The following is a 27,111-nucleotide window of genomic DNA, read 5'->3' as shown; positions in this document are numbered from 1 at the left end:
CCTGGAGCTTACTTAAAAAACAAAACAAAACAAAAAACCCCTTTAACTATGAGGGGTTTTAATCTGATTTCTAGACTCAAAAACTGATATTCATTTTATTCTCTTATTTTTAGGTTATTCACCAGCACCTCCAACCTGCTTTATTCTGTGTGGTAATTTTTCATCTGCACCATATGGAAAAAATCAAGTTCAAGCTTTGAAAGGTATTGAAGATCTACTGAATAAGTATTTCTACATTTATATAAACTAAACTGATAAGAAGTGATCTATAATATTTTAATTTCATTTAAAAGCTGTAGGATTGCATCTAATCAAATATAATTTGATATTTGTGTGTATTATATTCAAATTAAATTTAATATCCCTTTAAAATTTTAGATTCCTTAAAAACTCTGGCAGACATAATATGTGAATATCCAAATATCCACCAGAGGTAATGATTTCTACTGCTATATTTTTAAAAGTTTTTTTTTTTTTTTAAAGATTTTATTTATTTGACAGAGAGAGACACAGTGAGAGAGGGAACACAAGCAGGGGGAGTGGGAGAGGGAGAAGCAGGCTTCCCGCCGAGTAAGGAGCCCGATGCGGGGCTCCATCCCAGGACCCTGGGATCATGACCTGAGCCGAAGGCAGACGCTTAACGACTGAGCCACCCAGGCGCCCCTTAAAAGTTTTTTTTTTAAAAAACAAAAAATGAATTCTGTTTGATATCCATGATTATTAAGAAAAAAATGAAAGAAAAATTTGAGAAAGTTAGTATGCTAAGAGATAAAATTATGATAATGTATGTTACACTGTACTAGAGATTTATAGTGAAAAATATTAAAAGGAAGAGTGATACTTTCAACTATATTTTGAATTTCTTGGTGACATTAAATATCTAGAGCTGCACTCTTTAGTATGATAGTCACTGGCCACATGTGTCTCTTTAAATTTAAATTATTTAAAGTTAAGTAGAATTTACAGTTCGCTCACACTAGCCGTAGTTCAAGCACTCAGTACCTGGACGGTGCATATACAGGCATCTCCGTCACTACAGAAAGGTCTGTTGAACAGTGGTAGTCTGGAGACTTCTGGTAGCTCATTTATTAAAATGCATGAAATTTAAAAAATATTAAAAATTCATTATTGAGTTAAAGGCAATAACTTGTTTTTAGACTATTGCACAGTGTTGCAATAATTGTTTCTTTTAATGAATTATGTTAAATTTTGCTATAGTAGTCGTTTTGTGTTTGTACCTGGTCCAGAGGATCCGGGGTTTGGTTCCATCTTACCAAGGTAAGTTTTGTTTAGATTTTTCTAACAATAAAAAAAATTTGTACCATTCAAAGATATATTCTTTACCACATAAATTGTTTTTATAGGCCACCACTTGCTGAAAGCATCACTAATGAATTCAGACAAAGAGTACCATTTTCAGTTTTTACTACTAATCCTTGCAGGTAAATATTACCATTTTGTGTTACACTTTTTTTCCTTTCATTTCAAAATTAACTTGATTCTTAAACTGTGTCTCCGAACTTTGAGTACTGTGAGATAGAGAAAATTTCTCTTTATTTTAGGTTTCTCAAAACTTTTTTTAAAAAGTATTTTATTTATTTATTTGACAGAGAGACAGTGAGATAGAGAACACAAGCAGGGGGAGTGGGAGAGGGAGAAGCAGGCTTCCTGCCGAGCAGAGAGCCCGATGTGGGGCTCCATCCCAGGACCCTGGGATCATGACCTGAGCCGAAGGCAGATGCTTAACTGACTGAGCCACCCAGGCATCCCGGTTTCTCAAAATTTAAAAATATTTTAATATGATTTAATTGACTAATAATGAATTTAGAAGCTGAAAAACAGATGGAGATTTAAAAACTGATATACATTACACATCCTTTAAGAAAAGTTACAATGGAAAAGTAAAAAGATTATGCATTTACTGCATGTGCCGCTCACTGTAATCATAGGCTGTTACCCCCAGTCCTTGGTTCTCCTCTCTTTTCTGCCTGCATTCACTCCTTTGGTGACCCTATCCACTCCCAAGGCTTTCAGTACCATCTACCTATCGCCCTGTCAGCTCCCGACCCATTCTGTACCCTTCTTTATCAGAGTTCGTGGTACCTTTATCCTTCCAGTCACTCAGGCCAAAGACTTTTGGGTTTCTCTCACGTGTAGTTTTTCAGGAAGTCCTTCAAAAATTTGAAGGAAGTCTTCAAAATATATGCAGAATCTGGCTGCCTCTCACCACCTCTGCCTCTGTGACCCTCTACCATCTTCTCTCGCCTGGATTCCTGTGGTAGCCTCCTAGTTGGTCTCAAGCTTCTCCCCTTGCCCTCCTTCTATAGTCTGTTCTTAACAATGTGTCAGAGTGATCCTCTGACACACAGGCATATCACATCCTCCTTACTGATCCTGAAAGATGGGACCCCCTTGCGCCATTCAGTAACAGCCCGCATCCTGGCAGTGGTAGTCAGGGCCCTGCATGATCTAGCCTCCTGTGCCCTCTCCGAGTTCTCTCTCCCTCATTTATTCCAGTCGCTACAGCCTCCTTTCTGTTCCTCGAACATGCCCGACATGCTCCATCTCGGGGCCTCTGCTGTACCCGCTCCCTCTGTCTTCACCTATCTGCTTGACTAAGTCTCTCGCCTCCTTCAAGTCTGCGCTCAAATCAGACTCCATTACCAGCCCTGCCTGTTTTGATCATCCCACTTAATAGTCCAGCCTTCTGGCCCTTTTCTCCTCACAGATGATCGATCCCTAATAGCCTGTTTTTCTTTTTCTTTTTCTGTTTTCTTTCTCCCATACAGTTACATACCTACATCTCCCAATATCCTTATATAATTATCATGTTTATTGTTTATTTTCTCAGACTGTCCTGCCTCCATTAGAATATAAACTGCATGAGGACTGCGATCTTTTTGTTTTGTTCATTCATCCCTAGAATTGTGCCAGACACATATGAAGAGCTCAATAAATTACTGTTGAATGAGTGGATTAATAGATAGATTCTAGCTGAATTTTTGCTGTGGTAAACAATGGGAAGGGGGAATGGCTTTTATCATAAAACATTTTGCCTTTTAAACTATCTCCTATTTTTTCCTGAGGAAGTCAAATTCAACAACTATTTTCATTTCAGAATTCAATATTGTACACAAGAAATTATTGTCTTTCGTGAAGACTTAGTGAATAAAATGTGCAGAAACTGTGTCCGTTTTCCTAGTAGCAATTTGGATATTCCTAATCATGTAAGTTAAGAGTCTTCTTTATTAAACTGTCTTAAGTATTGCATTATATAAAATTTTGTTAAGCCACTTAATAATTTGCCCTTTTATGTTTATTTATGGTTCAAAATAACTTGAACATACTTTTGTTAGTAAGTTAATTTTTGTTACTAAGTCAGTGTTTCTCAACTTTCTCACTGAAGTATCCCCTAATGGGCAGAGGAAAACCTTAGAACAAACAGGAAATTTCTTTGAAGCTTCCCATTTTGCTTTTAAAACTCATAAATCTTACGTTGTACTTCAAAATATATGTATATTTGTCTTAAAAAAAATGCTTATGTTCCTCACATTCATTATATGGTATGTCCCCATCCCAGAGGATGTGTAGTGTTTTATCTTGTAACTTCAAGTTTCCCTGACATAAGCTTTTCAATCCCCGGTTACATGTAACCCCTGTACCACTTTGGGAAATGTGGAAGTAGATCATACAGAGCATGTTTAGTATTTATTTTATAACACTAAAGTTTATGTAGGCTGCATATCTATTCTTGGCATTACTGAAGCTGTGGAATTATTTTTAGATGAACATAATTAGTAACTGAGTTTACTATACAGCTATAATTGTTCCAATATGACTATTTGGGGGAGTAGCTTTTATGATACATGGTATTAAATGAAAACTTACAGATTTTTCCTAAAATACAGGATAGTTAATTTCATTTCATTTTTTAAAAAAGATTTTATTTATTTGAGAGAGAGAGAGAGTGGTGGGGCGAGGGAGAGGGAGAAGCAGACTCCACACTGAGCAGGGAGTCTGACCTGGGGCTTGATCCCAGGACCCTGAGATCATGACCTGAGCTGAAGGCAGACACTTAACTGACTGAGCCACCTGGGCACCCCTAGTATCATTTTGTATCAGTATTTCCTAAAGCTCTGTGATTCAAAGTCCTCCTAATTGTTTCTCAAATTTTGTAAGTCATTTTGGTAATTGATATTTAATTTAAAATGATTTGTTAGCAGTTTTAATTTTTACAAATGAACTGACATTTGTTTTATATCATTCTTTTATAGTTTGTGAAGACTATCTTATCCCAAGGACACCTGACTCCTCTACCCCTTTATGTCTGCCCAGTGTACTGGGCGTATGACTATGCTTTAAGAGTGTACCCTGTGCCTGATCTCCTTGTCATCGCAGACAAATACGATCCTTTCACTCTGACCAATACAGAATGCCTCTGCATAAACCCTGTAAGAATATAGTTAATGTTATATAGTCCTAGTTTGTCAAGATTAGAGTGTTATTTCTTTAAATTTAAAAAATATATACTTAGTAAAATTATTGTTGTATAAAAATGTACTATAAGTGCAACATTGAATTAATTTGGTATACACAGAAAGTTCTTCAATGTTCAGGAAAGCATGTGACTATAAAGTAATGTGACTTAAAAAAAAAATACACCAGGGCGCCTGGGTGGCTCAGTTGGTTAAGCGACTGCCTTCGGCTCAGGTCATGATCCTGGAGTCCTGGGATCGAGTCCCACGTCGGGCTTCCTGCTGAGCAGGGAGTCTGCTTCTCTCTCTGACCCTCCCCCCTCTCATGCTCTCTCTGTCTATCTCATTCTCTCTCTCAAATAAATAAATAAAATCTTTAAAAAAAAAAAATACACCAAAGCTTATAAATCCAAATGAGTATTTTCCCCTTCAAAGTAACTGCCTTGGGATTCCTTTCTGGGAATTGCTTTCAGAGCCTATATCTCAGTCTCTTTAAATATATTAATGTCCTTTGTGGATGATTTTGATTTTTAGAAATTTGTGCAAGTCCCAGAAATGCGTAAGCCTGATGAATATGGACATTCTTACTGGGATACAATTTCTACAGAAGTATGATTGCCTTTTCAAATTTTGGCAATGATTACTGCATAAATATTGATGTGAAACAGTATCTTCACTAGTGATTTTTAATCTGTATGTTTCCTTGATTCTTGTGAATTTTAGACTGTAATACTTTTTTTTGCTTCATCTAGGTCATTTCTAGAAACATCATGACTGTTGGTTACTGCTTTCCTCAAACACTCATTTATTTTGTCCAACTTCCTCCAAGACAGGGTTTCTCAACCATAGAACTATTGACATTTTGAACTAAATAATTTTTTGTTGTGGAGCACTGGCCTGTCCATTGTAGGGCGCTTTGCAGCATCCTTGGCCCTCATCCATAGATGCCAATGGCAGCCCCCAGTTGTAACAATCAAAAATGTCTTAGGATATTTGCCAGATGTCCCCTGGGGGACATTTTCAGTGGTTGGGAACTGCTCTAAAGATGAGCACAGTCAATGGATTTGGTTTCATGGTTTGAAATTTATGGCCTGATTTTCATGGAATCTTTATTCACTTTCCACTATTCTTTCACAATAAGGCTATTTATTTAAATTTAACTCTTTGGGTGTTCTCATAGTTATTGCTTTATTTGATAGCACCTTATTTCTGAATTTTTCCACTTTCTCTTCCTGTAGGCCAGTAAAACACCACCTCCTACACCATCATTATATAGTTTTTTACTTTATTTATACCTTTTGGGCAAGCCCAAAACTTGCTTTTCACATTGCTTCATCCCTTTCTTTTCTTTTTAAAGATTTATTTTATTTATTTAATTGACAGAGAGAGAGCGTATGCGAGTGCACAGGCAGGGGGAGGGGCAGAGGGACAGGGAGAAGCAGGCTCCCTGTTAAGCAGGGAGCCTGATGCGGGGCTTGATCCCAGGACCCTGGGATCAGGACCTGAGCCACCCAGGTGCCCCTAAAGATTTATTTTAGAGGGAGAGAGAGTAAGAGAGAGAGCACGAGTGGGGGGAAGGGCAGAGGGAGAGAATCTTCAAGGAGACTCCCCGCTAAGCGTGGAGCCTGATACAGGGCCCAATCCCCAGCCCAATGTCACCACCCAGGAGATCACTACCCAAGTCAAAATCGAGTCGGACGCCCAACTGACTGAGCGTCAGGCACCCTTCTTCCATCCCTTCTTGATACTTACTCACCCTAATGAATGCCTGCAATGGGCCCGACGTTGAGTTAGTGCCAGGGACACAGAGACTGAAATGAGAAGACCATCTCTGCCCTAGTTTAATAGTAGACAGTTGCTTTGGGGGCACCCCAGAGGGCCATCAATGCCGATTTTCACTGGAGAGAGGGGCAGGAAAGCTGTCTTGAACGTGATGTTCAAGTGTCTTATGTGCATATGTAGCATCACATGGTACTATTTATTTCTTACACTCCTAAGAATTTCCAGTTGCATCTGTTGGTATAAGGCTGTCTAGCCAACTTGAAAGACTTGCTTCAAGTGGAAACATTTTATAGTAATACCTTCGCTCTATAAAGATCAGGAAAAAAAATCTCTCACTACTTTACATCTTATAACTTTACTTTTAAGTCATGACCAAGGAATTTAATCTTAAAAATAGGAATTCTTTTACAAAGTTGAGTATTCACTTACTGGCATTTTTTTTCTCCAAAGGGCTCTTTTCCAAGAAGTGGATTTTCATTCAAAGTTTTTTATCCGTCCAACAAGATAGTAGAAGATAGGTAAGTGAACCCCCAGAAACGGCAAGTAGGCACTGTCTTTTGGCGTCGTATTGCTGAAAATCAGATGTCCTATAGGTGTGTTGAGGTTTTAAAAAATGTCTGTAGTGGTCCTTTGGAAATGTTTCAGGCTGAACTTCTGGTCATACTGTGGGACACAGAATTGTATGTACTTTATAAAAGAGATTAAGAACTGTCTTCTGAGGGATATGTCAGACCAGCCAGGGAAGTGGGCTAGTTCTTTTACAGGCTGACTCTTCATGATGTTTATTATTCTGAGAGGTCAGCCCCACCCTCCACGTGGTTGATTCTCAAAATCTAGGTAATCTGCCTTAAATTGACATTAAGGAAGTGTGTGGGGGGAACCCGGGGTGTTAGTGTGGTGATGGTGAGGGGTTGGGGTTGGGGGGGTTGTCTTGGGAATAAAGAATAATCCACCCGGGGGGGGGGTAGTGGTTTTCATAGGGTGATCTATAGACTACCCTCATCAGAACCCTCTGTGATCCTTTTTAAAAATGTTGTTCTCACTTAACCCTGGCAGGGGAGATACCATGATCATGAAAGTGGTTTTCCCAGGGCGAGGCTTATCCGTTGCACTCCCTATGTGCTGACCCCTGCGATTTCCCCAAAGTGGGAAATCTAGATGCATAATTTATGGTAGTGGGGGACTGTGTTTGTGCTCTCTCCTGGGGGAGGGGTGTTAAGTTCCAGGATCCCACTCCAGACTTACCAAATGACTCTCTAATTGTAGGGCCCAGGAATAAGCATTATTGACACTATTTCTCTTGGATTCAGGCATCCTAACATGCGATTTCTCAGTTAATCATATTTTGAAAAAGCTCCCCACCTTAGATAAGAACAAGTGACCAAATAACTGCCTTACAGGTTCTTGTCAGAGAATGTAATCTTGAACACACAGCCCAGTTGTCTTTATTTTTTGGTAATTAACGTATTTATTTAAATAAAAATGAACACAAGTACATGATAAAAATTTCAAACAGTGCTTAAAGTATAAAATTGTAAAGGAAAAAATACATCTGCTTCCTAACCTTGAAACCATGATTAAGTTTCTTGTATATTTTAAAGATTTATTTATCTGAGAGATGCGCATGCACCTGAGTATGGTGGGGAAGGGCAGGAGAGAGAGAGAATCCTCAAGCACACTCCTGGCTGAGTGCAGAGCTTGACTCGGCTCAATCCCAGGACCCTGAGATCATGACCTGAGCAGGTATCAAGAGCCAGACACTTAACCAACTGAGTCACCCAGGTGCCCCTCTTATATATTTCTTGAAAAAACAATTATGCATTGTTCTTGCTGCTCAGTACTCATGGAAGATGTAAGTCCATTCACTTTATGAGATATTGTAAGTTTTCCTCTTTTACTCATTTGACATATATTTGATTCTTACTGTATTCCACACACTGCTTGGTTTTTGGAATGAATATAACCAGACAGATACTGTCATTAAGGTCACAGATACGCTATTCTATAAGCCCCAAAAGTGTTTGACTTTACCTAGCCCATGTTGAATCCTGAAAAACCAAAATTGATTTGGAATGCCCTTAGGTAAGAGCAAGCACTTGCCTCCAGAGTCTTGGCTGCCTGTTGTCACCTGGATGCCCCTGAGGGCATTTGATTTTGTGACCCCAGGATTTTACTGAGGGCTGTCTGCCTGGAGCATATTTTGTCCACCTTTAGAATGACTTTTACTGAACTGCAATTTGATGTGAAACTTACTCTGCTATTAAAACCAATACTGGGAACTTTCAGCAGGGCTCAGGACAAGAGGATTCTGTGTCTATCCCAAGCAACTGTTTATGTTTATCTTAGGGGAGACTGTGAATCTTCTAATAAACTCCCTTTGCTTTAGCTGTTAGGAAGCCCAACCAAATGTGTAGCCTACTCCTCTACCTGCGGAGTCATTACTAGCGTAAATGTTGGGTGCAGCCCTGACTTCATCTTTTTTTTTTTTTTCTGAACTGTATTTTCCCATTACTTGAATTTCCTCATTTACTTTTATCTTTTTATTATATCTGTCTCTGCAAACCATTTCATATTCTTTTTTAAAAAATGAGCTGGGATATAAATAAGTAAACCACAATAGGAAATTAATTGATTTATTAATTAGGATAGTGCAAGACACTTCAGTTACATTTCTGGTTAATGTTCCCTGGCTGCCACGCAGAATTGTTTTGTGTTCTAAGCACTTTTTACAGAACTCTGTGATAGTTTCTACGTTATTGTATTAGAAGTCACATATGTACCTGTCTTCCTTAAAAGCTTCTAATATAGCCCTTGACTTGAGTTGATGCTCACCATTCATGGAGTTGAAATAGCTGGTTCCTTTATCTTCTTTTTTTTTTTTTAAAGATTTTATTTATTTATTTGACAGAGACACAGCAAGAGAGAGAACACAAGGAGGGGAGTGGGAGAGGGAGAAGCAGGCTTCCCGCGGAGCAGGGAGCCCAATGCGGGGCTCGATCCCAGGACCCTGGGGTCATGACCTGAGCCGAAGGCAGACACTTAACGACTGAGCCACCCAGGCGCCCCTCCTTTATCTTCTTTATAGACTCAGATACTGAAAAGCCTTGACATGATTTCCAAACTATAGTTTTTTAGTGCTTGATCAAACAGGTTGACGTACGTCTATTTTTGAGAGAACAGAAAAAAATTTCAAGATATAGTGGAATCATTTGGTCTTCCTGCTACTTAGTTTCTCCAAAGAAGAAATCTTTTGGTAAATTATTTGTGAAATCATATTATAGCGTTAATCACAGAAATGTAGTTAAAGTAGGTAAGGTTAACCCTATTTCAGCAAGGACTCTCATACGTTGTTTATTTAAAACATAGTATTGGTGATGTAGTGGAGAAATACCCATTTTCACATATAGTTGGTCGGAATAAAAAGTGGTAAAAACCCTTATGGAGGGCAATTTGACAGGATTTCTTAAGACCTAGACTGTATATACCAGCATGCACATTTCTAGGAATTTATCCTACAGGTATACTTGGGCTTATGCATAAAAGTAGATACAGGTGTTTTTATTGTAGTTTTTATAATAGCAAAACAAACAGTTTAAATGGTTACCTATATGGAGGCGCCTGGGTGGCGCAGTAGGCTGAGCATCTGACTCTTGGTTTTGGCTCAGGTCGTGATCTCAGGGTCATGAGATCGAGCCCCGTGTCAGGCTCAGCGTAGAGTCAGCTTGGGACTCTCTCTCCTTCCCCTGCTGCCCCCCAGCCAGACTCTCTCTAAAATAAATAAATCTTTTTAAAAAAATAAATAAATGGGTCCCCACTTAAATGTGTCTACTTCTTCAGAACTTTTCGAATGTATTTAAATTTCAAAGCCTTAAAGGAAGGGATTAGTTTTAAAAGTTATAGGTAAATATATTACTGATTGAAAAAAGGTGTAGAAGTGTTCATTGTATTCTACCACTTATGTATATGTTTTTAAAGCATATACCCCCCCAATAGATGCTTATATATGATTAGACTGTCTTTATAAGGATAAATAATTGCTTCCAGGAACAGAAATAGAGTGTGAGACTGACTTATTTTTCACTCTGTCCTCTTTTGAATTTGGAACAATGTGCATGTAATGACCTATTTTTAAAATTAAGTACTTAGAAATGTACAATAACTTAGGTTTCCAACATGTTTAATTTTATGAATTTCTATTTTCAGCAAACTTCAAGGGTTTTGAGATTCTTAAAGAACATCTGAAGAAAGAAAATTCATCAGTTTCTGCTTAATTTTATATTTATGTGATTTTGATAAGTTCCAGTAAAATTATGATAAACTCTACAAATGTTCTTAAATTTGTATTTTATGAAATTTTGGTATTAAGTTATAATAAACATGGTACACTCTACAAAGGTTTATAGCAAAAATATTTTCTGTATAGTCTTAATATGAAAATATGCATGAAGATACAATCCGATTATACATTTATGCTTAAAAACTGGTCTTATTATTTCTAGACTAGCCATATGCTAATATTCATTTTAAGAAAAATATTTAAAATTTTCTGAATCCTTATTTTGTCTAAGGTTTTTATCACCATAAGAGTTAAGAGTCCTAATGGTAGATTTAGCAATTTTCAAACTAAATTTCAAGTCACAGAATTTATTCTAATGATAGTGAAAACCTTTGTGTCAGGATATTACTAAGATAATCATTTCATAATTATCTTTTGGCACTGGAGAGTTTTTTTTTAAGATTTTTTTTAAGGTTTGGCACTGGAGAGTTTTTTTTTTTAAGATAACTAAGAAACTTAAGATTCACAGAGAGAGACAGTGAGAGAGGAACACAAGCAGGGGGAGTGGGAGAGGGAGAAGCAGGCTCCCCGCTGAGCAGGGAGTCCGATGTGGGGCTCCATCTGAGGACCCCGGGATCATGACCTGAGCCAAAGGCAGATGCTTAACCGACTGAGCCACCCAGGCGCCCTGGCACTGGAGATTTAAAAACACATAGTTGCCATAGATTTTACATTTAGAAGACACATTATTTTGAAGCAGCAGGTTTTGCTATTTGGATGTGATCACTTAACACCATCCCCTTACTTATCTTTTAGTTTACAGCATTGCAATAATAGCCTAGAAATGAATCTGAAAGACAGGAAGTCAGGGGTACAAAGAATGTTTCACATGTAGGAGTAATCTTAATATTACAAAAGGCCTAGAATGGAAGACATCTCTTTGAAAGAAAATTAGCTTTTTGGGGAAGAGAGACTGATAAAAAATAAAAATGACATATTGAAGGGAAAATTCCTCAATGAAATTTTATCTGAATGTAGTGGTAAGTGAATTAGTAGTTAAGGGTGAAGTGGCAGTTTGAGAAGTGGTTTGAAGATGGAAAATTTGGGGAGGTTAGTAGAGGCCTGATGTTAGAAGAGCACGATTTAGCTTTAATTTCAAGAATAGCCTAGAAAAAGTTAAAGATGAAATTAAGGCATAAATTCAAAAGCTATATTGCTTGGAAAATTTATAATCTGGGCTTTGAAAGTGGTAGTGAAATAAACACTGCAAGGCTGTTGGTCCAGTTATGAGAACCAGAGCTACATATGAAAGATGACGAGTAGGAAGTTATAAATGGAAACTCATACAGTGTTCCCTCATTCATTTGCTTCTATAAGATGAGCTTTTTGAGATCTTTTTACATTTAGTGGCTAGAAAGACAGGGTGCATTTAGGACTCAGCAAGGTGAAGTGAAGCAAGGCAGTTAACTACAAGCAGGTACGTTGCCAGAACCAAACACGTGTTAGAACAAGACCGGAACTAGAACCGGGTGGCAATCCTCACCGTCCAGAAATGCAAAGCAGAAGTCTGAAAGATGGGGCAGCAGGGGAGCAGCACTGAAAGGGTATCCTGCGCCTCTGTCTGGGGGAAAAGCAGAGAGGTGGTGTGCTCCCTGACTTGGGTGCTTAATCAGCTGGAGCGTGGCTGGCTCACTGCCAGAAGTCTGGGTCTGAGGCACTGTCATGAACAGGGGCCACGTAGATCACACAAGAAGACAGGCGTGGGTAAGATTTCTCTGCTGTGAGAAAAGCAACACTTGGTCTCATGTGGGGAAACCACAGGAAGTGCGACTGGAACACACAGGTGCACCTAACGGCCGCACCTGCCGCCATCCGCACCAGCCAGCTGTAGCCACGTGGGAAGCCGAGCCTAGCTGGCCATTCTGGAGAAATCTGAATTTTCAGGTAAAGCATCCTGACTTTTTAATCACCAGTGATTTAAATTACAGTCTGCACTAAGGAAGACATGATTACAGACTGAATTGTGCCCATGAATTGCTTTCTCTGCCTGATAAGCACAGGAACTTAATCCGGTGTTCTGTAAAATATACCTATTAAGTAAGATGAGTCGAGTCCCAATCATTCACCAAAAACGATTGTGGAATTTACTATGTCCTCTTATAGTGGTGGGGACCGCTCAGAGCAGGCAGGGTAAAATTAAGACGGGATGTTTCAGTACTGACTCTGTGCACATTCGTGTGTTTTCTGTGCAATGGAGGCCCTCACACACCATGTTCAACCAGCAGCACAGGCTACCCAGGAGCAAGGGTGTTCTGCCATGGAGGCCGAGGTGTAATGATCCAGGGGCTGAGTATGGAGAGGGCTACGGATCAAGGCATAATGGCCTTGTAGACACAAGTAAGGAATCTGGACGTGGGGCTCCTGAAAGGCATTCAGCAGATCTGGTTTTCAAGATCACTAAGGTCACTGTGTGGAGAAGAGATTGTAAGAAGGGAAGAGCTGAAGAGACCAGTCAGGAAGCTACTGCAGAAGCCTGCGATGGAGATGATGCAGTGGCTCAGACCAGAAATGGAAAGAAGTGGGTGTATTCGGGGTGTGTAAGAAGAGACCACAGGCCTTGGTAACTGAACAGTGGTGCAGGGTGGGGGTAAGAGGAATCAAAGATTACACTTAGGTTTCAGGCTTAAGCAGCTGGGTGGACAGTACTGTTTACTGAGACTGGGGAAATAACAGGTTTGAGAGGGAAAAAAAATCAAGATTTCTGTTTGGATGGGTGACTGGCTGGCGTTCAGTCAGTGGAATGTGCAACTCTTGATCTTGGGGCTGTGAGTTTGAGCCCCACGTTGGGTGTAGAGATTACTTAAAAATAAAATCTTAAAAAATTTTTTTTTCTATTTGGAGACGCCTATCACACATCCAAGTGGAGGTATCTGGTAGGTAGTGGCATGAGCCTAGAGCTCAGAGGTTAGATGTGACTGGAGATAAAATTCTGGAGTCACTAGTCTCAACCCACATGAGATCCATGAAGGCACGGATTTTTTTTTTACAAGTACATTAAAAAACTTTGCAACTGAAGTATAAGATAACATACATAAAGTCCCCTATCGTCAATGTGCAGCTCAATGAATTTTCACAAACTGCACATCCTGTTAGCAATACCAAGATTAAGAATCAGAACACTACCCCTCACCCCAGAAGCTCACTCCTGCTCCCCTCCAATCACAACACCCCACTCCCCCTCGAAAGGACAATCACTAGCCTGGTTTCTAGCAGTGAGATTCATTTTGCCAAGCTTTGCCTATTGTAGAATGGAATCATATAGTTTGTATTATTTTGCATCTGGTTTCTTTCATACAACCTTGTTAGTAACATTTATCCACATTGTTCATTCATGTCCATTGTGTGGATATACTTTTTATTTGTCCATTCTACTATTGATGGAAACTTGAGTAGTTTCTACTGTTTATCTATTGCAAATACTGCTATTATAAATATGCAAATTCTAGTATATGTCTTTTGATAGGGATATGTGTTTCTATTGGATATATATCTAGGAGTAGAATTTTTTAGTTATGAGATATACATTACAGTCAACAAAAATTTTCCAAAGTAATTGACCCAATAGATACGTCCAGCATATGAGAGTGCCAGTTGCTTCACGTCCTTGGAACACAATGATTTTGTTTTGTTCCATCCAGTGCCTGGAACAGTCCCTTACTTATATAAGTAGTAGGTGCAGCAAGTGTGCAATAAATATCTGTTGAAAGAATGAATCTAAACTTAGATGGCATTTAAAGCTGTGAGCTTGATTAGGATCATCTGGGAAGGAATACGATTAGGTAAGTAGTCTGATGAACAGACTTTGGGTGACTCCTACATTTAGAGGACAGGCGGGAAAGGAACAAGCAAAGGGGGAGGAAAATGGGAGAGCATGGAGTTCTTCAAACCAAGAGTAAAGTATATTTCAAGAGGGGCAGTCAACTGTTTTGAATACAGCCAAGAGATCATAAGATGAGGGCAGAGGTAAAGAAGTTAGATTTTTGGTCATTTCAAACCTGAAGGACATAAGCATTAAATCATTGAAATGGAGACCTCAAATGGGCAACTGGATATACGAGTTTGGAATTCAGAACCTGATATATGTCTGGTATTTGTGAGTGTAAAAATATTTGTGGAGAGAATGTAAATGGAGAAGAGACAGGATCCCAGCCTTGAGGCATTTCCACTTACAAGTGGAACAGAGGCAAACACGTGCAAAACAGACTATATAATGTCACGTGTCTGGTGAGGTAGGAGAGAAATCTGTGAAGTGTCTTGTCACTGAGGTAATGCCAACATCAACTGTGTTAAATGTGGATGAAAGTTTCAACAGAATGAGAACAGAAGAACAATCACTGGATTTAACAACTACAAATTAATAACTACCTTAGTCAATAAATATTATTCTATAACACCACTTTTGAATGCATAAAATCCCACTGTATGGCTATAGCAAAATCTGCTCGCCCAGTCCCACTGTTGAATTCTTGGATTCTTCCCAGACCTTTACAATCATGGGAAATGTTGCTTTGAGCACGCTCTTAGAATTGCTGGATGGAAAGAGTATGTACCTTCTAAAGGCTTTTATACAGCTACCAAACTACTCTCTAGAAAAGCTTTACTACCACCCCAAGGAAATACAGTAATTGTAAAAACAGCCCTTGCCATTTTGATAGGTAATATGTGGGATCTTACATTCGCATTTTTACTATTAAAGTCCTGGGGGGCCTGGCTGGCTCAGTCAGAGGAGCATGCGACTCTTCATCTCGGGGTCCTGAGTTTCAGCCCTAGGTTGAGTGTAGAGATTACTAAATAAAAAAAATAAATAAGAAACTAAAAATAAAAAGTCCTGTATGCTTATTGATCATTAGGTATTTATGAATAACCTGCCCATAGCTCTTGCCCCAAATGTGAGTTGTCATAGGGCAAACTTTATGGTGAAATGTCCAGAAAACTGAAATGTCGGTTTGGTAAAGTAAAAAGTGTACATAAGCTTAAACTTGAATTACAGCTTGTGAATACGATAACGTACATAAATGCTGGAAATTACAATTATTGTGACCGTTATTCTGCAGAAGTAATTGCACCATGGCACAGGAATCTAAACAGGCAGTATGTGGCGTAGTGGGTTGATCTGAAGGAACTAAGGCTATCTGTGGCGCTTCCGCCAGCCGGCTCCAAGTCCTGCCCCTCCTCCCGGCTGGTGGCGGTGTCACTATGGCAACGACCACGCGCTGCCCCAGGCTCAGTTCTCTGGCGGTTACCGAACCGGGCCGCCCCACTCTCCGCAGACCAGCGACTCCACGGCGCGTCCCACCCACCTGGCCTCGGGTCCATCTCCTCCCGCCCGAGGGCTAGGAGCCGCGGGGCAGCATGGCCAAGGCGGCAGCCTCTTCGCCGCTGGACGACTTGGACCTGAGCGGGGAGGAGGTCCAGCGGCTCACCTCAGCCTTCCAGGACCCGGAGTTCCGGCGAATGTTCACCGAGTACGCCGAGGAGCTCACGGACCCGGAGAACCGGCGGCGCTACGAGGCGGACATCACCGCGCTGGAGCGTGAGCGCGGAGTGGACGTGCGGTTCGTGCACCCGCAGCCGGGTCACGTACTGCGCACTAGCCTCGACGGGGCGCGCCGCTGCTTCGTGAACGTGTGCAGCAACGCGCTGGTGGGCGCGCCCAGCAGCCGACCCGGCCCCAGGGGCGCGGCGGCCGGCAGCCAGTGGTCTCTGCCCTACAGCCTGGCTCCCGGCCGCGAGTACGCGGGGGGCCGAGGCACCCGCTACACGGTCTACGACGTGGTCTTCCACCCAGACGCGCTCGCGCTGGCCCGGCGCCACGAGCGCTTCCGCCAAATGCTGGACGCCACGGCACTGGAGGCCATCGAGAAGCAGTTCGGCGTGAAGCTGGACCGCAGGAATGCCAAGACCCTGAAGATCAAGTACAAGGGGACTCAGGAGGCCGCCGTGCTGCGCACGCCCCTTCCCGGGGGCGTCCCGGCCCGGCCCGAGGAGGAGCTGGAGAGCCCTCTCCCCGATTTCCCCTACCCCTACCGGTGCCCTGCGGCGGCCGGAAACTCAGTGGTCCCCCCACCCCAGGCGCCCTCTCCTCCGGAGGCGGTCCTGCAGCCCGCCCCCACAGAGCCTCGCTACAGCGTGGTGCAGCGCCACCACGTGGACCTCCAGGATTACCGCTGCTCCCGGGACTCGGCCCCCAGCCCGGTGCCCCGGGAGCTGGTGGTCACCATCGAGCTGCCGCTGTTGCGCTCGGCCGAGCAGGCGGCGCTGGAGGTGTCGGGAAAGCGGCTGTGCCTCGACTCAAGGAAACCCGACTACCGGCTGCGGCTCTCGCTCCCGTACCCAGTGGACGACAGCCGCGGCAAGGCGCAGTTCAACAAGGCCCGGCGACAGCTGGTGGTCACGCTTCCCGTGGCGCTGCCCCCCGCGCGCCAGGAACCCGCCGTGGCGCCGGAAGAGTCCGTCTGCATGTCCGGAACTGACGGCGCGACCTGCGCTTCCGCTCGCAAGGGGGAGATGGGCCCGGTAGGGGGTTGTGCCGGTAACGGTGGCCCGGATTCCAGGCCACCCGGGGCTGCGGACGCCAGGATCACCACCCCAGCGGCCGCTGCGGAGGAGCTCGTCTCCGAGCCCGAGGAGCAGGACTTGGACGAGCAAGCGGTGTGGACAACGGGCATCGAGGAGGAGCCGCCTACCGTAGCAGGGAACTCACCTGGGGACGGTGGAGGAGGCTCCCCTGGTACTTCATCTGGGGACCTTGACAGGGGTTCTTCTGCAGGAAGAGAGAGTGCTCGTGGAGACCTCGGCGTTGAGACGCGAGTGATCGGGGAAGGCGCGGGCCGGGAGCCCTCCGATCGAGCCATGGGTGGTCCCGGGACCGGCAGCAAGGAACCTTTGTGTCCTCCTTTGCATTGTAATCAGGATGAAGAATCCCTGACCCTGCTAATTCAAGTGCCTCGGATCCAACCGCAAAGTCTTCAAGGGGATGTGAGCCCCTTCCGGTACAAATTAGGCTTCTCCACCCAAGACTTAGTTTATTATTCCTTCTTTTTGCAATTTGCTCCGGAGAATAAATTGAGTACCAAAGAACCTGTGGCTAGTATTTCTTCAAACAATGCAGTGATAGAACTGGCTAAATCGCCAGAGTGCTATGGACATTGGAGAGAGTGGTATTATGGTTTAAACAAGGATTCTTTGGAGGTAACAGTTCTTTCTAGACTCTTATATTTGAAATATTCCGTACCGCTTTTATAATTGACCCTTGAACAACACAGGTTGGATCTGCCTGGATTCACTTATAAGCAGATCTTTTTTGATAAATACAGTATAATACTATAAATGTATTTTCTCTAATGATTTTCTTAAAAACATTTTTTCTCTAGTTTACATTATAAGAATATAGTATATAATACAACATATAAAATATTAGTTAATGGGCTGTTTATGTTATAGGTAAGGCTTCCAGTCAACAGTAGGCTACTAGTAGTTAAGCTTTGGAGGAGTCAAAAGTTGGAGGTTGATTTTTCAACGGGGGGGGGGGGGGGGGGGGTGGAGAGGAGGGAAGTGTCGCCTAACCCCCTGCTGTTGAAAGATCAACTATATAAATATTTGTTAGAGTGAACATCAAGATCAGCTACACCTCTTGTGGGCAGGTACTCTAGAACTTGGGGCTGAGCATTACCTAGTTTACTTAGGACATAATTTTCACGAATAGTGTGTTCGATTGTAGTTGCTACTATACTTCTTAGGTTATTGAGGTTCTTGAATTTCAGATTCAGTACTCCAGTATAACTGACAATTTTTTAAAAAGATTTATTTATTTATTTATTTATTTACTTACTTACTTACTTACTTAAGTAGGTGAGGGGCAGAAGGAGAGAGAGAGAGAAGCAGACTTCCCCGCTGAGCGGGAGCATGCACTGGGCTCATCCCAGGACCGGAGACCATGACATGAGCTAAATCAAGAGTGGGTTCCTCAACTGGCTGAGCCACTCACACGCCCACCCCTATTGATAATTTTTTTAAAAAACTTTGTAAAATTTTAAGTTATAAGGAAAATTTTAAATTCATAAATTAACAATTGGTGGTTTTCATTGAAGTATGTATCAGTTTTACATGTAATTTTTTTTTAGCTTTTAACAAATTCAAGGGTTAAATTCCCATAAATGAAACTAGTTGCAGATTATATACTGAAAATTAAGTTTTTAGCCTTGGGTTTTAACTTGCCAGAAATTTTCGTTTCTTCCCTATGATTTTCCTAGATATTTGCTAATAAGTCATATTTTAAGAGGGGTATCTTCTGTGAGAAGTGGTTAATTTGAAACTCTCCCAAAATGGTAAAATAAATAGCCAGGGTGAGGTAAGATACTTTGTGAGAATATAATATGAAACTATCTGTTTATATCATCAGAAGGGGGAAATTTAGGAAAGGGCAGTCATTTTCCTGTAATTGTTTTATTTATCTATTTGTTTTTAAAATTTATTTATGTAATCTCTACCCCTCTACCCGGTCCTGGGGCTCGAACTCACTACCGGAGATAGAGTTGCATGCTCCTCCAACTGAGCCAGCCAGGTGCCCCTGTAATTGTTTTAATAAATATAAAAATAACAACTGGGAAGAAAGTTTTATGGATAAGCAGTTGAGAGAATACTAAAGGCTATTATTTTAATCTGATTTTCTAGAAGGCTAACATTATTTTAGCAAAGAAACTAGACCAAAATGGGATTAGGGCAACTGTGTTTTATATCTTTGATGCTTGAAATAGATTTGTAATTATTTTGTTAATGATCACATTTGCTAAAGCTGATGGAACCATTATATTCAGTTATTTTTCTTTACATTTCACTGGACTAGGGTCTAAGTATTAAAGTAAAATTTTTTAAAATCACAAGAGTAATGTGTGGGTAGACATATATAATGATTATATTATATGCATCATATGAAAATAATTAGACTGATTTGTGACTGTCAAGGTCAGAATTGTTACTTTACACATAAACAAGTATAAAATAGATTTATAAAAGCCTAAATATTCACTGGAAATTTTCCTAGAGCTTTAGGACCACTGAATTCAGTATCTTTTAGGGTAAAATCAGTCATTAGAATAAGGTGAGTTTATGCAAATACTTTGTTTTAATCATAACCATTTCCATTATAAATATTATTTTTCCTTGGGTTAACTAAAGACTAAAAGTATTTGGTGTATTTTTGTGCAATTAATGTGTCTTTTCCAGGGGCAGGAACCTTACAAATGCTTTTAATTGGGGGATGTTTCTATAATACAGTTATTCTGGAACTTTAAAATAATAGTAAGGAAATTACTCCAAATATAAGATTTTTCTGTACCCAACGTTCATGGTAGGTATTCATAAGTTTAAATACTATTTAATATAAGGGAACTTTAAACTTGTCTCTTTCTGATTTTGCCCTCCTATTTGGACCAAATAATGAACTGTTTATTTGGAAATTTGTTTTTATGAAAGTACTTTTATTTTGGGCAACATTAAACTGATTTTATGCATTTTAAATATGGTTATCCCTTCAGCACCCTAACTGTATACCTGTATTCACTTGACATGAATATGCACAAGTTGCTTTGTGTTTGGGATTCTGGTAAAAGTGACTTATGCGCTTCTTAATTATAGTTTGGAAATCTTTCCATGTCAGCCTCTTGAAATCTACCTCATTCTTATAAATAGCTATATGCTACTGTCACAATGGATTATCTCAATGCGCAAAAACAGAATATACTTCTCTTAAATATTATATTTGGCTCTTACCTGGCCAAGAACTAAAAGGCAAACTGGTCACACAAAATTTAAATAAATCCTGTCATATATATTTCTTAGCTGTCTCATTAGGAAGTATTCTAAAATTATATTTTATAGCAGCAACTGCATTTATAGCCCTAGAGGTGATGTTATTTTTATAAAATATTAAGAGAAAAAAGGAAAGGAAAATACCATTTGTAAGTAAGATTATCTCAGACTGTTAACAGAGACTTAGAGAAGGAACTAAGACTTTTTTCTTTTAGGGTCTTTTCTGGTATATGTATATACTCCTGCTATTCTTACTGCTCCGTACAATACTGTTTTCTTCTGCCAAGACAGCATAGGAGTAACATTAAACATTTTAGAAGTGTAATCCTGAAGTGTGTAAGCACTTGTATGAGCTGTTCTTAGATCAACTGTGTCAAAAATGACCTATAAGGCAGAATATGTTTTCTCATTTTATTTTAGGAAAGACTGTTTGTCAATGAAGAAAATGTTGATGAGGTTCTTGAAGAGGTCCTGAGCCCTCCATTTAATCAGACAATGTCCTTAACCCCACCATTAATTGAAGTTCTTCAGGTTACTGATAGTAAGATTCAAATTCATGCAAAGGTAAGGATTTGGTGGCCTCTGTAGTGATTTAGGACAAGGTTAAAGCCTGACAGATAACTTAATTTTTGATTTCTTGATGTCATAACTTTAAATTAAATGTACATAATGGCTGGGAAGACTTAAGAGGAGTAAAGACTTTTTTCGCATGTATTTTACTATGTGCCAAACACTTTGTGACATTCATTTTCACATATATCTCATTTAATCCCAAAATAACTGTCCACTGAGGAAGAGGAAAAAAACTAACATTTGGGAAGTTTGAGTATGAGTTCGGGGACAAACAAGTCTTTTTGACTCTCAAACCGTGGGATGGAGCTATGTCATCCAGTTTGTTTATTCTTTCTAGTTGAACCTGAAGTGTGGTTATTTTTAGTCTTCAATATTGGACACAAATAATTTAGTAACTAGCACAATTGATTTACATATGAATTGGGGAGGAGAGTGGTTTGAAGAATCACAGAAATTCAAGAAAATTCAAGAAATTAAAGAATGTCCTTTTAAGAATGACTACTGGGGCACCTGGGTGGCTCAGTCGTTAAGTATCTGCCTTCCTTCCACTCGGATCATGATCCCAGGGTCCTGGGATCAAGCCCCGCGTCGGGCTCCCTGCTCCGCGGGAAGCCTGCTTCTCCCTCTGCCTCTACACCTGCTTGTGCTCCCTCTCTGGCTGTGTCTCTCTGTCAAATAAATAAAAATAAAATCTTTAAAAAAAAAAAGAATTACTACTAAAGGGTTTTGTAGGCCAGGATTATTTTATTCTGAAGGAGATAAGGGGTCAATTCCTTAATTAAGGAATTAATCAAGAATTAATGCCAGGTTTGCACTGTCTGCATTGTTAAAAAATAACTGGCAGCATTTGGAAGATAACTTTGAGGGGGGAAGCCCAGAAGCCTATTTGCAGATCTGTAAGCATTATATATTAAAAAAAAAAAAAAACTTAAGAAAAATTAAAAAAAAAAAACCTATATCCAGAGAGTACAATTTAATTTTCTGTTTTTTTCAAAGATTCTTAATTTGTTGTTTCTCTTGACATAGTTGCAAGAATGTAGTAACTCTGAACAGCTTCATGAAAGGGAAGAAAAAGGCGCTGAAGGAAGTCATCTAACTGAAAAAGAAAATACAGAACATCCTACCACCTCAACAACTGATTCTGATTCATCTACAGCAGTTAAAGTACTAGAAACAGACAGTTGTGGTTCAGTTGTATGCTTGCAACAAGGGTCTCTTGATGTTTCTCACATGCTGTTTGGAAAGTCTCAGCAACCTGAGTCAAAAATGGAACCTGAATTTATAAAAGAAAAAAGTCCTGTTTACTCAAATGAGGAAAAAGATGACTTAAAAAAACCAATGATAACAGAAGAGAAAGAATTAGATGGAGATGACCTATCTTCATTACTAAACAAAACTACAGTTCACAATTTACCTGGTCTTAACAACATAAAAGAAACCAATATGCAGGACGGTAGTGTGCAGTTTATTAAAGATCATGTGACTCAATGCGCATTCAGTTTTCATAATTCTTTGCTATATGACTTGGACTAATTCTATATAATTTTAGAGTTTAAAAGTAAAAATTTTTTGGACTTAAAATAGATTATCTGTTAACTACTATCTTAAAGTATTCAAGAAAGTATAAAATTAAAATTTGCAATTTTGATTCTAATGGGGAAACTAGAGAGAATTTTTTTTTTTGCATGTAGAGTTTATACAAAGTTTTCTTAATTACGGAGATTTTTGTGATTCCTCTGATAGATGTATATTTTTTCTAATGGACAGTTAAACATTTAGTTTTAATACAACCTGTATATATTTGCTTGTTTGTTTTTGGCTTCTTTTGTTTACCATTACTTTAATAAAGTTTCAAAGTAAATATTCACTAAGTTGTGTCTGTTACAAAAAGTAATTTTCAAGAACGCAATTTACTAGAAATTAATCTGTATGTGTGTGTGGGTAGGGGTAGACATCTCCAAACTATGCCTTTAGGTTTCACTAAATAGGATGTATTTATGCTTGAAAAAGAGATTCTTAGAACTTTACTAACCAATATTAACCATCCAATTACAATACAAATACACTGAATGAAATTTAGTATTTTTGCTTCAACTCTGTATTTTATGTGTGTCACACACACACACACACACTATATATATATAGAGAGAGAGTTATACAGGTTATTTAGTGATGCCTTTAAAATTCAACTTAAAAGATGTTTTTGGAAGTTACTGTTGTTAAAACATTTCTTGGTTTTATAGAATACATTTATCAATTTTTTAAAAAGCTTTTAAGTTATCTCTATACCCAAATGTGGGGCTCGAACTTACAACCCTGAGATCAATAGTCAGACACTCCACCAACTGGGCCAGCTAGGTACCCCTACATTTATGAATTTTAGAACAATTAAAAATCTGGGAATTTGCTCCCATAGGAAAATTGTCTTCACTATATTACATGAAAACAAACCAAAAAGCCAGTGTTTTCTAGTCAGTTTCTCTTGTAATAGCTAAAAAGGGCAACAGATAATTTATCTTAACAGTGGCTAAGTTATTAATATTTATATTGGAGGCCAGGAGAAAATCCGAATAGGTTTTTTTCTCACAAAAATTTTTAGTACAGCATGAAAGAAAATGTAGAAAGGAAAATATTTGTTGATCTAATTGCAGACCCCAAAGCCATGAGCTAGTTTATCTGATCTATTTCTCATTCAAAATAGCTAATTCAAACCTCTGGCTTCCCTTAGTCCTGGAAATTAACTCATTTTTTTAGTCCTTTGAACTGGTGAAAGTCAGATCAGAGCACCAAAAGCTAGTACAAAGCCTAGCAATTCATCCTGATTTACATTTAGAACCCCTATAAAATCTGGAACCAAACTGGGCTGTGAGGGTAATAAAAATATAGCTCATAAAGCAAGAGATCTATTTTGTTCCACCTAGAACGACCACATGCATTTTGTCAACCATATGACTTAATTTGACGAAATAATTTCAAAATTGTCCATTTAATACACAATTTTCTTAGACTGAAATGATGTCCTATCTACACAGAAATTAGTGTCTGAGTAACTTCTGGGTGAATGCAATTACATACTATTAAGAGAAACTTCCACATTAAATATGGAATAAATTTTAAGCGTGTTTCCTATTATTTACTATGTCCTTTTAACAAGTATAATTTCAGTTAGAGCTGGCACTAGAACATTTTCTCTTTGGCATGACTGAACTTTCTATCATTTCTGGCTTTTGAAAACAATTTAGTCTGTATTTTACTTACACAGCAGCTTTTTATTGTTCATTATCTATGCTTGGCTAATTTGAAAGCCAGTCTCTTCTAAAGGGAATGCATTGTCCAGAGTGGGGTTTTCTTTATTTCAAACTCAGTTATATGATGTACAAATAGTACACATGAAGATGTAATGTAAACTTTAAAACTTCTAGAATGCCTTCACTGAATTTTGGTGTAAAGAGTAAACAAAATTTCTTCTGCAAAATAATTAGGAACCTTTTTATGCAAAAATGAGTATTTTATTTTGGCAGCACTAAAAGAAAAAAAAAAACCCACTGTATTTCTACATTGAGGTGAAAACAGTGTTTAAACTTTCTTATCAAATACATTCCAAAAGAAAGTGTGTTCCAAGAAGGTTCCAAAGCACAGGCAAATCTTAACACAATAATAGAGGAATCTGTAATACTGAAAATGTCTGTTCTGATAGGGTGTTTAACAAACATAACTTTTGAATTATAAAACCAGTGAAGCAATCCCTTCCTAGTAACCGTGTAAAGAGTGAAATTGGGCTTGTTCGATTAATACTAACAATTCCATTGTAATACTTTTTACTGCTATGACAGTTTTAAATAAAGTCTGCTGTACTTAAAATAAGTTTTGAAAGTGGAAAAGTGTACAAAGTTCCAGATAAAAAGATTAATAGATGCAATTTAAATAAAATTTCCCCTCTTTTCTTTTACCAATTAACAATGATTACCTTTAGCAGATACAGATTGAACTTTAAAACCCAACTCCTGAAATGAAAACTTGTGTTTAAATTTTAATCAGACATAGAAGGAAAAGATTACTATATTTGGACACCTTTTACAAGAATTTTTTTTTTTTTTCCGTATTAAAGCAGAAACCAGTTCCTAAACCCTTTTAGTCAATTGTATATTCTGTTTGGACAAATATCAAAAATAGAAGACTGTGACTTTTGCTTTTGTAATTGTGATTTTTCACTGCAGTCTTCTATAACTTTTACAGAGTTCATGGTCCCTAATATCTCCCCACCCTCCATTTTTCCTAGGTGGGGAAATGGCTGCCACAAACTTCTCACTGATAATTAGAGTTTCTGGAAACAAGTACTGTTTGTTATTATTTAAGAGTGACTCAATTTGGGCACTCTGGGTGGATGGTCTACAGGTTTTCTTGTGGTGCATACCACAGTCTCCAGCATGAAATATCCTAGGAACTTGAGGAACCAGTACTTTCCAGAATTTTGGAAGACAAGATACAGTTAAATATTGAAGAGTCCAGTCCCAGTTATAATCATCATAAGTACAGAAAGTGTCTGTGCACTCAATCAGCTTCTGATATGCATCCCGGGTCAAGGCTAGACCCATATTGTGCTCTGTGGATTTCCAAGTTTTCACATCTACCTTGTCAGCAATGCCATGGAAACTGCGAATGGCCGTATAGGTCCCCAGCGAGAGAACATCACACTCAGGACACTCTTCCTGCTTTAACTTCCACATCTTTTTAAAGACATGGTAAAAGTCTGGGGCTAAGTAGTGATCCTCCTCTAGGAAAAGTATGAGGCCAGCATAGTCTCGAAGAACTTTGACTCTTTCCCATACAAAATGCAGCTTCCACCACCAATGGTGTTTGGTTTGGGAGAACTTGGCCTCTCTATAATGGCCAAAGGAGTCGGGATACTCAGCATTAATGCATCCCATCTTCAAAGCTGCATTCTTCTCCAGGTCTCTTGGGCAATCTCTGGGGTCGCTGCCTGGAAACTCGCTGGGGTACAACTGAATGCTGAAAGGAAAGAACACCTGCAGAACCGGACAGAAATCCACCCCAGCGATCAGCTGATTGATCTCTGTCGACCAGAAGTCATGGCTAAAGATGACGAGGACGTTGTCAATGCCCTGGGCTTTTCGGAGTGAGTCCAGCAGCAGTCTGAGGTAATCCGGCCGGTTATGCACCTGGACCACCAGCACCAGCTCTCGGGGGGCCCAGGAGCCGGCCTTATCTACATTCCTCAGCGTCTGGTCAAAGTTCAGCTGGTACACCAGGGACCTGTACCGCAGCGTCAGGTTGTCCGCCTCGGGCTGCGGGGCCGCCGGGACCAGAGGAGCCGCCGACTCGTTGGAGACCCGGCGGATGCCCACGGACACAGCATAATGGTCCCCGCCCCGGCCGCCCGCTCCTCGCGCGAGCTCGGCGTCCAGCAGCGGCGGGGCGAGGGCCTCGTTCTTCCTTTGTCGCCCATTGCTGCTCCAGAGGACGAAGCCGCAGGCGGCCACCACGAGCGTCAGGATCAGCACCTTCCGCTTATAGATGCGGAACCTCATGGTCTCCAGGGCAGGGAGAGCGGGCGGGCGGGCGCGAAAAGGAGCTAGCGGCTTCTGCACAGAAGGGGCGGGCGGGTGGTGGCCGTCGCCTTGGCCTGTAGCAGTCAGAACTGGCCCCCGCGGCTGCCCCAGCTAACTCATCCCGGACCCCGGGAGTCCAGGGGCCCGAAGGGTCTCAGTTCCCCCGCGCCGCCCGGGCTCCACACATCCTCGCCTGGCAGCTGCAGCTCGGGCAGCGGCCCCGCCGCTAGGAGCCGCGGCTCGGCGTCGCCTCGGTCCTTTCCATTCAGCACGGGTCCCGGAAGAAGTCCCGCCGCGGCCCCACCGCACCCCCGCTTGGTTACCTGCGCCTCCAGCGGCCCTGCGTCCTCTGCGCTCTCATCCTTACGCGGGCCCCAGACCGCCAAGACCGAGCGACGTAGCCTCGCCCCACTCCGGCGCCGACCGTTCTGACAACCCGCGACTGGCCCGCGGAGCGCCGCGGCCCTTGGGTCCACACCCCTCCGGCCCGCCCCTTGGGCCGCTGGTTGGAGCTTCCCGGACGCGTCCGGAGACGACAGGCCCCCGCTGCCTGCTGCCTATTGGG

The 27,111-nt window shown here is 40.7% G+C and overlaps 3 protein-coding genes and 1 non-coding gene across 4 annotated transcripts in view; 3 read left to right on the top strand and 1 right to left on the bottom strand.

Annotated features, from left to right (window-relative positions):
* Positions 1-11,039, top strand: part of POLE2 (DNA polymerase epsilon 2, accessory subunit) — a 28,086-nt gene extending 17,047 nt beyond the window's left edge. The window contains exons 12-19 of the mRNA XM_032404587.1: positions 114-203; positions 379-433; positions 1,219-1,278; positions 1,365-1,442; positions 3,119-3,227; positions 4,275-4,451; positions 6,708-6,775; positions 10,461-11,039. Of these exons, the coding sequence (XP_032260478.1) occupies positions 114-203; positions 379-433; positions 1,219-1,278; positions 1,365-1,442; positions 3,119-3,227; positions 4,275-4,451; positions 6,708-6,775; positions 10,461-10,479 (656 nt within the window). The 3' untranslated portion in view covers positions 10,480-11,039. The remainder of the gene's footprint in view (positions 1-113; positions 204-378; positions 434-1,218; positions 1,279-1,364; positions 1,443-3,118; positions 3,228-4,274; positions 4,452-6,707; positions 6,776-10,460) is intronic.
* On the top strand, positions 7,297-7,461 carry LOC116633415. The gene has a single exon (XR_004299697.1). It is a non-coding gene; the product is annotated as a U1 spliceosomal RNA (small nuclear RNA).
* Positions 11,040-11,182: 143 nt separating the features above from the next.
* DNAAF2 (dynein axonemal assembly factor 2) lies at positions 11,183-23,166 on the top strand. Its single transcript, XM_032405034.1, has 3 exons — positions 11,183-17,784; positions 20,824-20,967; positions 22,003-23,166. The coding sequence occupies exons 1-3, from the start codon at positions 15,946-15,948 to the stop codon at positions 22,507-22,509; spliced, it is 2,490 nt and encodes an 829-aa protein (XP_032260925.1). The 5' UTR covers positions 11,183-15,945; the 3' UTR covers positions 22,510-23,166.
* Positions 23,167-23,282: 116 nt separating this feature from the next.
* MGAT2 (alpha-1,6-mannosyl-glycoprotein 2-beta-N-acetylglucosaminyltransferase) lies at positions 23,283-27,060 on the bottom strand. The gene has a single exon (XM_032405032.1). It carries the CDS (start codon positions 26,523-26,525, stop codon positions 25,185-25,187), a length of 1,341 nt encoding a protein of 446 aa, XP_032260923.1. The 5' UTR covers positions 26,526-27,060; the 3' UTR covers positions 23,283-25,184.
* Positions 27,061-27,111: the final 51 nt, after the last annotated feature.

This window comes from Phoca vitulina, unplaced genomic scaffold, assembly GCF_004348235.1.
Source record: "Phoca vitulina isolate PV1807 unplaced genomic scaffold, GSC_HSeal_1.0 scaffold7, whole genome shotgun sequence".
In the NCBI taxonomy this organism is placed as follows: Eukaryota; Metazoa; Chordata; class Mammalia; order Carnivora; family Phocidae; genus Phoca; species Phoca vitulina.
The sequence above is the reverse complement of the archived record's forward strand: the minus strand, read 5'-3'. Positions and strand labels throughout refer to the sequence as shown.

Bases quoted from the DNA above. Each gene is read 5' to 3' on its own strand.
- DNAAF2 (XM_032405034.1), top strand. From the start codon at position 15,946: ATGGCCAAGGCGGCAGCCTCTTCGCCGCTGGACGACTTGGACCTGAGC. The intron at 17,785-20,823 runs GTAACAGTTCTT...ATTTTATTTTAG, and splicing joins TAAACAAGGATTCTTTGGAG to GAAAGACTGTTTGTCAATGA. The intron at 20,968-22,002 runs GTAAGGATTTGG...CTCTTGACATAG, and splicing joins AGATTCAAATTCATGCAAAG to TTGCAAGAATGTAGTAACTC.
- MGAT2 (XM_032405032.1), bottom strand. From the start codon at position 26,525: ATGAGGTTCCGCATCTATAAGCGGAAGGTGCTGATCCTGACGCTCGTG.